At 37.8% G+C, this 12,820-nt stretch overlaps 1 protein-coding gene across 1 annotated transcript; it reads left to right on the plus strand.

Annotated features, from left to right (window-relative positions):
• The first annotated feature begins 6,017 nt into the window (after positions 1-6,017).
• fitm1l (fat storage inducing transmembrane protein 1, like) lies at positions 6,018-11,659 on the plus strand. The gene is made up of 2 exons (XM_056466509.1): positions 6,018-6,727; positions 10,171-11,659. The coding sequence occupies exons 1-2, from the start codon at positions 6,549-6,551 to the stop codon at positions 10,862-10,864; spliced, it is 873 nt and encodes a 290-aa protein (XP_056322484.1). The 5' UTR covers positions 6,018-6,548; the 3' UTR covers positions 10,865-11,659.
• Positions 11,660-12,820: the final 1,161 nt, after the last annotated feature.

The raw sequence follows: 12,820 nt of genomic DNA on the forward strand, positions 1-12,820 counted from the left end.
TCTCCGCTGACCAAACGTCTTGTGCGGAGCAGCAGTCTCAGCGGCGGAGGCTGGAAGCTGGCCTCAGCAAAGACTCGTCTGTCCCTGGAGCGTCACAGGAATCAGTCTCATGTTCTCCACTCCTCCATAACCACCACAGCAGCTGCTCAGGATACGGCCTGGTCCAGGATGTGGAAACCTTGGGATCATCTCATCGTTGGTCTTGGATCGAATCAGTGACTCTGCATAGTCTGAGAGCCTCAGGAAGAGTATCCCCAGGTGGAAATGGAGAATAAACAGAATAATTAGCGTAGCTGCTGTTCATAGTGTATATAAACAAGATGCAGAAACCTGTGTGGAAACCCGCTAAGTGGTGCACTGAGTGTATGCTTTACTAAACAGATAGGTCTTTAATCTAGTTTTGAATCGGGAGAGTGTGTCTGAGCCTCGGACGTTATCAGTAAGGCTATTCCAGAGTTTAGGCAGAATAAGCAGTCCAAAACAGAGCAAGAGGGCAAAGACAGATAACGTACTAGATCAAGGCAGGCAGGGTCATATGCAGGCAGGCGGGCAGGCAGGCAGTCATGAAAGTCTCTTGGAAAAACGCTCAGTAAGGCAGGTAGACTGGCAAACTTCGCAAAGAAGCATTCTCTTCTTCTTCGTGCTTTTTATTGGCGGTTGGCATACAACTTTATGATGCATTTCCGCCATCTTCTGGTTAGGAGTGTGGATCAGAATTGAAATTTCTACCTTCTTATTCTTATTAATTTATATTCTATTATACAACCCAGTCTCGCTAAGAAACATTAATAAAGCTTTCAATTTACTATTTCCTACTCCAATACTTAACATACTATTAATATCTATATTTACATTATTTTCCTCACTGTCTATCATCATATTCAGTTCCCTTTTATATAATGGACATTTCTTTATGATATGTTCTATACTTTCCTCTTCATAACAATTATAACAATATCCACTTGGATGTTTTCCTATTCTAAACAGTCCACTATTCAGAGCAGTATGTCCAAATCTTAACCTTGATATAACTGTTTCCTCTCGTCTATTTCTCCCTGCTGTTCTTTTTTTTACCCACCATCCTCTGGATCGCAAAGAAGCATGGCCTGAGCTCTTGCTGAAACACAGCACAAACAGGAAGTGACTGCAGAGGGAGCGGAGCTGAGTCAGTAGTCGGCGAGGGCTCCCTCTGCTGGCGTGTCTTTACAGCAAGATCTTTCTGCCAGATCATTTTAGATGATCACAAATGGCTTCCTAATTTGCACTGTAGAATAAGCATAGAATCAGTCTGAGATTTGACTGTATAGTATACAGATACACTTCACGTTTGATTTGTTTTGAAATGATGTTTTTTCAGTAAGGATATATGTGCATGTCAATTAACAGCAGACAGTTCCAAAAGCGTGCTAAAAACACTAAATTGCTTTTGACTAAATGAAAGAAAAAGTTTACCCAAAATTTACCATTTTACTCACTAATTATTTTACTCACTATTTACTCACCCTCAAGTGATTCCAAACTTTTATGAGTTTCCTTTTTTCTGTTTAACACAAAAGATGTTTTGAAGAAATCTGAAAACCTGTAACCATTGGCATTCATAAGAAAAGCAATGGTCAATAATTACAGGTTTCCAAATTTCTTCCAAATATCTTCCTTAGTGTTCAACAGAATAAAGTAAAACAGGTTCGGAACAAGTTAATTGTACGTAAAATATTTTACACTTTTGGGTGAATTATGCATTTATCTTCGCACATGATAATAATAAAAAAAGATATGTGCACCATACACGAAACATATTTTAAATGCTTACATCTCCTACAAGTACAAATTAATAAGTTAACCTGACCAATTTTTACAAATAAAATTATATTCATGAATTTAAAGCTACGCATTTTTTACAGTTTTTTTTTTCTTCAGACATCTCTTCTGGGTCAAAACAGACCAATTCATCACCCTTAAAGAGAAAAAAAACACATGCATTGCATGAAAATCACATGTGAAAAATGTGAAAAACATTTGAAACTTGGTTTTTTGGCATTCCAAATGAAATCCATGTGATCGCATTTACACACTTATCCACATTTGTTCAAATGTGATCACATGGGTTTTGCATGAAAATCTTCCAAAGCCATGGGTGATTATAACATGTGATTGCCAATGTGAAGCTCATGGTTTCTTTTACATCTTCATCAGAATATGAGCGAAAATACTATATGATCGTAAAAAAAACATCTTGGAATTCTGTATTCATCTTGAATTTCATAACAATAACACCAAGAAAGGTGGAGAATAATTCAGCTATTGAATACTTGTAAATCTCAAACCCATTTAAGCTCTGAAGCAAAACCCTTAACCTGGAACAATTTAAAAATAAATGACCTGTTGATTCATCAGTTACACAAAAAGTGGTCAAAATGTGCTACTTGATTTGTGGAAATTGCCCAATGAATAATCTTCAACTGGAGATCTGCAGTGTGTTTTTTCTATGAGTAATTTGTATAGTGACCTTCAGCAGACACTATGGGGATGAGTTTGGCCCAAAAACGTAAATCCATTTAGCAATCCTTACAATCTTTGAGTGCCTTAAAGCTACATTTACACAAATATTAAGAAGTGTTTTGATTTTTTTTAACTGAGACTCAAAGCTTTCTAGCACTGGAGTTTTAAAATGTAATATAGAACCTTCCTCTAGTCTGGTTCTGCATCCAGTGCTGCTGACACTGGAAAATAATTCTCCATGTTCACTGCAATAGTTTTCCTCTGAATTTTGTCCGATAACAGAGGGTAATGCTGAGATAATTTCTTTCATTATTTTTTTAGAGAGAGAGAAGAAGAAGAGAATGCAGCTGCCGCAGACAGTGGAGGCTATTGAGGGACTCAGTGATTGACAGAGACAGGCAGAACTGACAGCTGAAGCTAAGAATGGAGAAAGCAGCGGCGTGAGATGAAGATACAGCACAAAGGTTAGAGCTAAATATGGCTGAATTGAAAAGCACCCCAGTAACTGTTCATAGCATTTACTGACATTTATACAGCAGTGATCACTGACATTTTAAGAGCACTGCTCTCATTCACTAAAAACAGCACTAAAATGTGTCATCAAGGTATAAATTGAATTTTAATTTTGTCAAGTTGAACAATGATCCTTTTTTAGCATTTAGTTTTACTGATTTTTGGATAGTAGTTTATTTTCCATTAAGTACGCCTAGTAGTGCTTATTCTTTTATTACTAATAGATAGATACTTATTATTTATTACTTATATTAGACACTATTAACTAAATTGGTAATTATTCATTTGATACTAGACTACTTAATTTCAATCATTATTTACTGGTATTCAGTCTTTTAATACTTATTTGTTGCATAATAGTACTATGTATGTATATAAATATTCATACATAGTACTATTATGCAACAAATATGTATTTAAAGACTGAATACCAGTATATATATATATATATATATATATATATATATATATATATATATATATATATATATATATATATATATATATATATATATATATATATATATATATACACACACACACATACACACACACACACACACACACGCATATATATATATATATACAAATATCCAAATATATGATCATTAAGTCATGAAAATATATCTTTTTTGTTAATTATAGAATTAAACTAAGTAAATCATGTTTCTTATCTATGAGTACGTATTAAATAAATATTAGAAAGTATTATTTGGTTACCAGTAGTATTGTTGCTAGTAATAAGTATATTTTAGCCATGGCTCAAAAAGAAGCTCACCCACAATGAAAATTTTGTAATTTACTACCGTTTCAAACCTTTATGCGTTTCTTTCTTCTGTTGAACATTAAAGAACATATTTTGAAGAAAGCTGGAAACCATTGACTTCCGTAGTATTTGTTTTTGCTTCTATGGAAGTCAGTGCGGTTACAGACATTTTTGGGTGAACTTTAATAAAGAAATACCATGGAGATTTTTTTCAGTTCAGTTTGCATTGCAGTTATGACTGATAAACATTATCGAATATTTGTATTTATGAAGTACATACTAGCAAACAGTATTTTTATTAGATACTTGTTTTTATTTTTAGATGGTAACACTTATTCAGCAAATATCAAACACAATTATTAGATACTAGTTCTGTTGCTAGTAAATGTTTTGGTAAACTCTACTGTGTCATGTCGCTAGTAAGATTTGTTTTCAGTAATATTCACAAAAGATACTATTGACATATATACACTCACCGGTCACTTTTTTAGGTACACCTACCCAACTGCTCATTAACGCAAATTTCAAATCAGCCAATCACATGGCAGCAACTCAATGAATTTAGGCATGTAGACATGGTCAAGACGATCTGCTGCAGTTCAAACTAAGCATCAGAATGGGGAAGGTGATTTAAGTGACTTTAAATGTGGCATGGTTGTTGGTGCCAGATGGGCTTTTGGGATTTTCATGCATAACCATTGCTAGGGTTTAAAGAGAAAGGTCCAAAAAAAGAGAAACTATCCAGCGAGTGGCAGTTCTGTGGGCGCAAATGCCTTGATGATGTCAAAGGTCAGAGGAGAATGGCCAGAATGATTCGAGCTGATAGAAAGGCAACAGTAAATCAAATAACCATTTGTTACAACTGAGGTATGCGGAAGAGCATCTCTGAATACACAACACGTCCAACCTTGAGGCAGATGGGCTACAGCAGCAGAAGACCACACAGAGTGCCACTTCTGTCAGCTAAGAATAGTAAACTGAGTCTGCAATTTGCACAGGCTTACCAAAATTGGACAATAGAAATTTGGAAAAACATTGCCTAGTCTAAAGTGTCTCGAATTCTGCTGCGACATTTGGATGGTAGGGTCTAAATTTGGGGTCAACAACATGAAAGCATGGATCTATCCTGTCTTGTCTTAACGGTTCAGGCTGGTGGTGGTGTAATGGTGTGGGGGATATTTTCTTGGCACACTTTGGGCTTATTAGTACCAATTGAGCATCGTGTCAACGCTACAGCCTACCTGAGTATTATTGCTGACCATGTCCATCCTTTTATGACCACAGTGTACCCTTCTTCTGATGGCTACTTCCAGCAGGATAACGCATTATGTCATTAAGTGTGAATCATCTCAGACTGGTTTCTTGAACATTACAATGAGTTTACTGTACACAAATGGCTCCACAGTCACCAGTTCTCAATCCAATAGAGCACCTTTGGGATGTGGTGGTTTGCATCATGGATGTGTAGCTGACAAATTTGCAGTGATGCTATCATGTCAATATGGACCAAAATCTCTGAGTGATATTTCCAGTACCTTGTTGAATCTATGCCACGAAGGATTAAGGCAGTTCTGAAGCCAAAAGGGGTCCAACCCAGTACTAGTAAAGTGTACCTATTAAAGTGGCCGGTGAGTGTATATAAATAGTACCTAATGAATTAATTCCAATTATCTTATTTGGTAAGTATACGTATCTAATAGGTTCTAGTAATTAAAAAAGTACTATGCTATCTGTACCAATATAAGTATTAGTCCCAGTTAGAGTACACATTAATCAAAATAGACATCACTAGTCAAATAGTACTAGTACCAAAAGAATATAGTATCTATTTAATAGCTTCAATATCTAATTAATATGTACTAGTATCTAAAAGTAGTGATATCTTCTGAATAAGTTCTACAATCTAACACATAAGTAAATTAAAGAGATAACACTATCTATTTAGAAAGTACATGCATCCAATATTAATAACAGTTAATAATGAACAAGAGTTAGTATCTTTTAAAAGGTTTATTCCTAAAGGATTAGCACTAGCGGCTAATGAATAAGTAGTTGTACTTACTAATACAAATGCACACATATACTGATATCTAAAAAATAAATATTAGTAGCTTGATAATATATACTAGTGTCCTATATTGATTAAATGTTGAAATAGCTTGCCGTTAGAGAAGTTTCACACAGAGCTGTAATTGCAACATGACACCCCCAAACACAAGCACACAGAAGGCGACAACATTTCTTTTTCTGTTGTGAGGGGGTGGAGAGTGGGCCCTGTGAAAGCTGCCAGAGACCCTCTGTAAGGACAGTTGTGCGGCTGGAGAAATGAAAGTGACCCGCACATTCAAAGAACATGGAAATCAGGAATAAACAGGATTGTCAAGGATTTGGAATCAAGCAGTAAACAGAAGTTATTGGTGACGAGCATGTGAAGGCAGAGCGCTCCCAGATTACTGGAAAGACAGATCAGAGGAGACACAGGCCATGAAAATCTCCTGAAGGCTGAAGGACACAGAGTGCAAGAAGAGGAAAGCTTTTTTATACCTGGATTGAATGCAAATATATGTGACTGTATCTATAAGCATATCTGCAACCGATTTCAGTGTCAACTGGAGCAAACATTTGCACTGATCTGTTTTGATGATTACTGTACATGCTTACTCTTTAAACACATGTATATGCATTAATTGCATATTAATTTAGTATTTACTGCAGGGGAATTTATACTATTACAATCCATATTATCTGCAGTTGACCTCAAACGATACAAATGTTTCTAAATTCGATCCTTGTGGTCATTACTGACCTGGCAGCTGGACTTCTGGGCAACACATCATTTCGACGTCATTTCCACTTGCTGCTTTCGGCCTTGCTTTTGTTTGGGCCTCTCCTGAGTCTGTGGGTTTCCCATTATAGTGTCTTTGCCAAGAGGACTCACTTTCTGTACAGGTAAGCAGCACAAACACAAATCTGTTAGAATAAATATGCTATTAAATTCAGTTTAAAGGGCACCTATGGTAAAAAATCTACTTTTCAAGCTGTTTGGACAGACATATGTGCATGTATGGTGTATAGACCGTCATATTGGGGTGATATAAACACACCCAGTGCTTTTTTTTTAATTTAACAACATAAAAAACGGTGGACCAATTGGAGCGGTTTTCAAACCGACCGCAACTTTACGTAGGAGAGCGGTCCCCCCGCCCACCAATATTGATTGACAGCCACGTCATCATATCCTCAGTTTGTTAATTCACGTCCGCCATTTTCAGCATGAGTCAAAGCGATATCACAAAAGGAACACCCTAGCTCTATTTTTAGATGCAAGGCTCAATGGGCTCAACACAAGATTAATATTCTCCACATTATCGCTCTAATCGGAATTATTGGTTGTATCTTTAGGTAGGTTTGCAAACATGTGTACTTCTCATTGAGTCTACCTTATACTTCAGCCGTTTGCATTTCTCGTGATCCCAGAAGCTCCCTGTGATCTTAACTAGCATGCGTTTTAGAATTCTAAACATAGGTTCTATCAGGGTACACTCAAGTCGACGGATGGGCGCCGCGGACCGCTGCTGAAACTCATGTTTAGAATTCAAAAATGCGTGGCGCGACGATTCGGGACACTTCATGTTTTTGCCGCGCCATAGAGTGTCTGGTGTGCCGTGTCGCGGCTTCGAGCGGCGCATCCGGCGCCTCAGTCAAAGTTAATTCAGTGTGCGTGGTTATTCGTTTCTGTGTACAAGCTCGGCACTTGAAACTAGCACACAGTTGGCTGTAAAACTGTACAAAGACACGTATGATTTTGTACTCTCTGCTTGGTCTGTGTCCGAGTCGTACATGTATGACTGATTGCTGAACCTTTCACTCCTGCTCCTTCTCTGTCTGCCTGTCAGCCTGCAAACGCAGAGCGGGTGAGTTCATGGCCCCGCCCCTTGTCACGTTGGCGGGAAGCCAAAACTAATCGACATGTGAAGCAACACACCCATAAATCAGCGAACTGTCGACACGCCCCCAACATGACACTATTTAACACATTATAATAAAAAAATCTGAATTGTGTTTTAAACTGAACCTAAACTGACACACTCAGAAGAACCATAATATTGATATTAAATCATGAAAAAGGGTAAACTAGGTGCCCTTTAACTAAGCAACACCACACCGGCAAGATTGCTTGTTCACAACAAATGTTAGCATTGAATGACTTGCGTTTTAGACACAATATTTGCCATTTGTATTCAAAATGAAGTCAAAGCAGAATCAAACCATCACATCTCCATGCAACATAGTAGTATTTCTGAATGACTCCTCCATAAAACTCTCAATTTCCCTATAAAGTACACTTAAAAATGACATTTACTTTGTTCAATCTACTTATTAAAATTGAGCTGAAACAACACAATTCTTGAGGTTTTTCTTGGGACAACTTAATTGTTTTATGTTCAATCCACTTAAATTTGTAAAAACTAATATGTCAACTTGGGCGACGCAGTGGCGCAGTAGGTAGTGCTGTCGCCTCACAGCAAGAAGGTCGCTGGTTTGAGCCTCGGCTAGGTCAGTTGGCGTTTCTGTGTGGAGTTTGCATGTTCTCCCTGCACATGGGTTTCCTCCGGGTCCTCCGGTTTCCCCCACAGTCCAAAGACATATGGTACAGGTGAATTGGGTAGGCTAAATTGTCTGTAGTGTATGAGTGTGTATGGATGTTGCCCAGATTAATAAAGGGACTAAGCTGAAAAGAAAATGTATGAATGAACAATACGTCAACTTAATTCCTTCATGTTGCCTCAACACAAATCGATTATATGGAACCCTTAACTTTTTACAGTGTATGAAAAAGAGTATGTGAGTAGTATGTCTGAATTCTTAAGTATTTGAAAACAGAGGGCAAAATATACACTAATGACCTACTACTACAAGTGAGATTCTGAAGATTGCATCCAATGGACATCTAACTATGGCATGAGGCCGCATGAGAGAATGTATGAACGGAAGTGAAGTAACGCAACTTGTTAGTCAAGTTATGTTATATTTTGTATATTTACACAGTGGATGACGTGGTGAATTTAATTTCACAAGGTCCCCAGCAAATAAAAATCCCATGCGAAAAGGGTGTATTTTGAGACAAAAAATGTGAGTACACTCCCTGACAAAAATCTTGTCGTCAATCCCAGTTGTAAGAGCAACAAATAATAACTTGACTTCTAGTTGATCGTTTGGAAAAGTGGCAGAAGGTAGATTTTTCAGATGAATCACCTGTTGAACTGCATCTCAATCATCACAAATACTGCAGAAGACCTATTGGAACCCACATGGACCCAAGATTCTTACAGAAATCAGTCAAGTTTGATGAAGAAAAAATCATGGTTTGGGGTTACATACAGTATGGAGGCATGTGAGAGTGGATGGCAACATCAACAGCCTGAGGTATCAAGACATTTGTGCTGCCCATTGCATTACAAAACACAGGAGAGGGCAAATTCTTCAGCAGGATAGCGCTCCTCATACTTCAGCCTCCACATCAAAGGTCAAGGTGCTCCAGGATTGGCCAGCTAAGTCATTAGAGAGCATGTCTGGGGTAAGTTGGAGAAGGCATTGAAGATGAATCCAAAGAATCTTGATGAACTCTGGGAGTCCTGCAAGAACCCTTTCTTTGCCATTCCGGATGACTTTATTAATAAGTTATTTGAGTCACTGCAGAGATGTATGAATGCAGTCATTCAAGCTCATGGGAGTCATACACAATATTAATTATTTTTCCACTGCACCATGACTTTATATTCTATACTGTACGTTATTTCTGTTAAGTGACAAGACTTTTGTCTAAGCAGTCAGACCTTACTGTCCTAATTAAATAATTAAAAATCAAGGCATGATCATATTTTATTTTAGTAAAATAAGTGTAATCTAGAGGCCTTTGCCTTTCATATAAGGCACTTATGATACCAAATGATCAAATAGAAGTCAAGTTATTATTTGTTGTTCCTAAAACTTGGATAGGCGACAAGACTTTTGTCAGGTAGTGTGTATAATGTGACATAAATTGTTGTTTCAAAATTACTATAGGCTATATAATACTATTAGTCATCGACTTCATAGTAAAATATTTAGGAAGTCAATAGCTACCCATTTCAAACATTCTTCAAAATACCTTCTTTTGTATTTAACAAACAAGACTTAACATACATCTATCTGTGGCAGCCATTTCAAGACCACACGTGAACATGAAGTGTGCTGTTTAGAATTGAGCCAGTAAAGTGTTCACTGGATGCATACTTTATTCATGAGGATGCCTATACGCAGCCTACAAATATCAGCTTGCAAATAGAATATAAGGTAAAGACTGTGTTCAATATTGAAAATATAATATGTTAATCCCTCTTGGTTTGTAGGGTTTTCCTGCGCTCAGGCTGGGGCTGGACCTGCATCTTTGTTGGCTCTTTTGTCTTCGTCCTCTCGTTCTCAGTACGCCGTTCGCTCACTCTTTCCCTGCGACACCTGTCTCGGTTAGCAGTGGCCGGTGGACTGTGGCTGGGCTTCCGAAAGCTGCTGTGCTTGCTGGAAAATGCCACCGGGAGCTGCTACGAGCCCCTCAGCGCCACTCTTGAAATGGCTTCAGGGACCAATGGAGAAGGTCAACCTTTACTGCTCCTACGTGAAGCAGAAACAAAGGAGACGTGCGTCCGCTCTGGCATGTTGTGGCGAGGCTACGAAGTATCTGAAGATGCCCTCCTGCTGTGTTTGTGCTGCCTGCTTCTGGCTGAGGAGACGGCAGTGTTTGGGCCCTACCTGAACCTGGGTGGACCCTCAGAAGCCCCGCTGCGCATCCTCTTCCTGTTCTGCGTCCTGCTGTTGAGTCTCTGGGTGTTCCTGCTGCTCTGCTTGCTGGCTTATTTCCCAGAATTTCCTACTCAGCTTTTAGGAGGTGCTTTGGGTTGTTTGAGCTGGAGAGCCCTGTATCAGGGCTGGTATCGACTTGGACCTAGTTGGTACTGTCCTGGGAGACCAGGGGTGGGACTTTTGTCGACCCATTGCAAACAGGATGAGTTATTAGAAACACAAACTAATGCTAAAGAGATCAGCTAACGTGTGTTTGAATTCTCAGCTGAACTCAAATGAATCTTATGTAAAGCTGCAGTACAGCAGAACATCTAGCCAAATCTGTCAGTATCAGATGAACGTATATTTGATCAATTACATTGGAAAAAAAATAGCTGGTCTTTTCATTCTCAATTGCATGCTGACTAAATTCCGACATTCACCATAATGAAATTATAGAATAACATGATTTTAAGCACAAAATTTGAATGTAGACAGGGGTTCCCAAACTTTTCAATTGGCGACCCCTCAAAATAACAGTGACTCGCGACCTCCAATATCCCCTGAGGTGGTTATAAATATATGAACCTATCCGTCGTTTAATTTTGAAGAACGCCACTCATGTTCAGTTGTGGCCTGAATTTATTTTTGAGCGGTTTATTTACAAACTACTTTCGAGAGGACCACGTGCACGGCTGGTCCTGCATCAGCTACACATACAGTATTGCACTAATCAGATGAATATTAACTCACTATAAATAACCAGAGTTTTTTCACTAGTCATCTTCGTCTTGAAGACCCCCCCTTCCACCCCTACTGCTCTCGATTCTCCCGATAGGGGGGCATGGCAGCCTAGTGGTTAGCACTGTTGCCTCACAGCAAGAACACCACTGCCTCGAGGATATTCCGAGGTCAGGGCTCTCTCCCGGGACAGCATGCCAAATGCTTTATTATCAATCATCAGCTAAGTGTGAAGTTGTGAACTCTTGAAAATATCCGTGAAAGCCATAAAGGTGTCAGAAAGTTTAACATGGTGCCGTAAAATCAATCTGCTGCATCTTACGCTATTGCTGTGTCTTTAATATAACGTTATCACCCCAGAAGTCACAAAAAAAAAAAAAATTAAAAAGGCTCATGGCTTTTTATTTGCTTCATGTACCTATATATATTTTTTTCTGTGGGTTAATTCTTCTAGTTTAATAAAATAAATTTGGTCTAGAAGATCATAATTCAGGGTTCATACACATTTTTACTACTAAAATTCTATGACTTTTCCTGGACATAATTAAATATAAAGTATAAGTAAATTTTCATGACCTATTGATTCATGTAATGTCTACGTATACATGGTAAATAAAAAAACAATGTACGTTCAAATTTATTACTGCATATCATAAAACACGATAGTCCGCAATAGTCACATCGCAGGATATGCAATGTTGGGATTATAGTTTAATATAGAGTTTAATCATAATGGAGTAAAAGTTTATCATCTGCATGCATTTTTAAAAAGATCTTTCACCCAAAAATTACTTCCCATTTTCATTACATCCTTCACTTGTTTCAAACATTCTTTTTTTTTTTTTTTAAATAGAACACAGAAAGAATATAATTTAATAACTACAAAATCCCCCCTAATCAATCCAAATAAACCTGTTAAATCATCTGGTGAAATTGTATTCACATCGCAGTATGTTTATCACAGAAATATAAAACAGGGTAATGTCAGAGTTTTCCAATATCGTGCAGCTGTAATTCAAGTATACAGATATTTGTTAAACTAATTTCCATATTTTTTCCAAAATGTTGTGGGTTTTCCTGTTTTTCCAAAACTTTTCCAGGTTTTCCATAACCGTATGAACACTGATAATTACACAATAATAGATCTTAAACTCATAATTTAACAAAATAGAAAATCATCAATAACTCGTGTTGTGCCTAACCTTGATGACGATTTCCAATGTTGTTCAAATCCCAGATTTTCAGAATATCTACAGACAAAAACATTTGGAACAACATGAGAAATCAAATGACCTTGTAAGTGTCACGTGCAATGAAGAGGTGAACTCAAATGCAGAAAAACAAAGTCTTTATTTAAGGAGCGGGTCTCAGGGAAAGCAACTAAACCAAAGTAACCCAGTTGGGCGAACGCTGAGGAAGCATCAAGGAAAAACCTTGAACAACGGGACGCTCGCTCACTGGCAGTCCTGGACACAAATACAA

The sequence above is a fragment of the Danio aesculapii genome, chromosome 2 (genome assembly GCF_903798145.1).
Source record: "Danio aesculapii chromosome 2, fDanAes4.1, whole genome shotgun sequence".
Taxonomy (NCBI): Eukaryota; Metazoa; Chordata; class Actinopteri; order Cypriniformes; family Danionidae; genus Danio; species Danio aesculapii.

Excerpts from the sequence above, each read along its gene's own strand:
- fitm1l (XM_056466509.1), top strand. The coding sequence starts at position 6,549 with ATGTTTCTAAATTCGATCCTTGTGGTCATTACTGACCTGGCAGCTGGA. Across the intron at positions 6,728-10,170 it reads AGGACTCACTTTCTGTACAG|GGTTTTCCTGCGCTCAGGCT; the intron begins GTAAGCAGCACA and ends CTTGGTTTGTAG.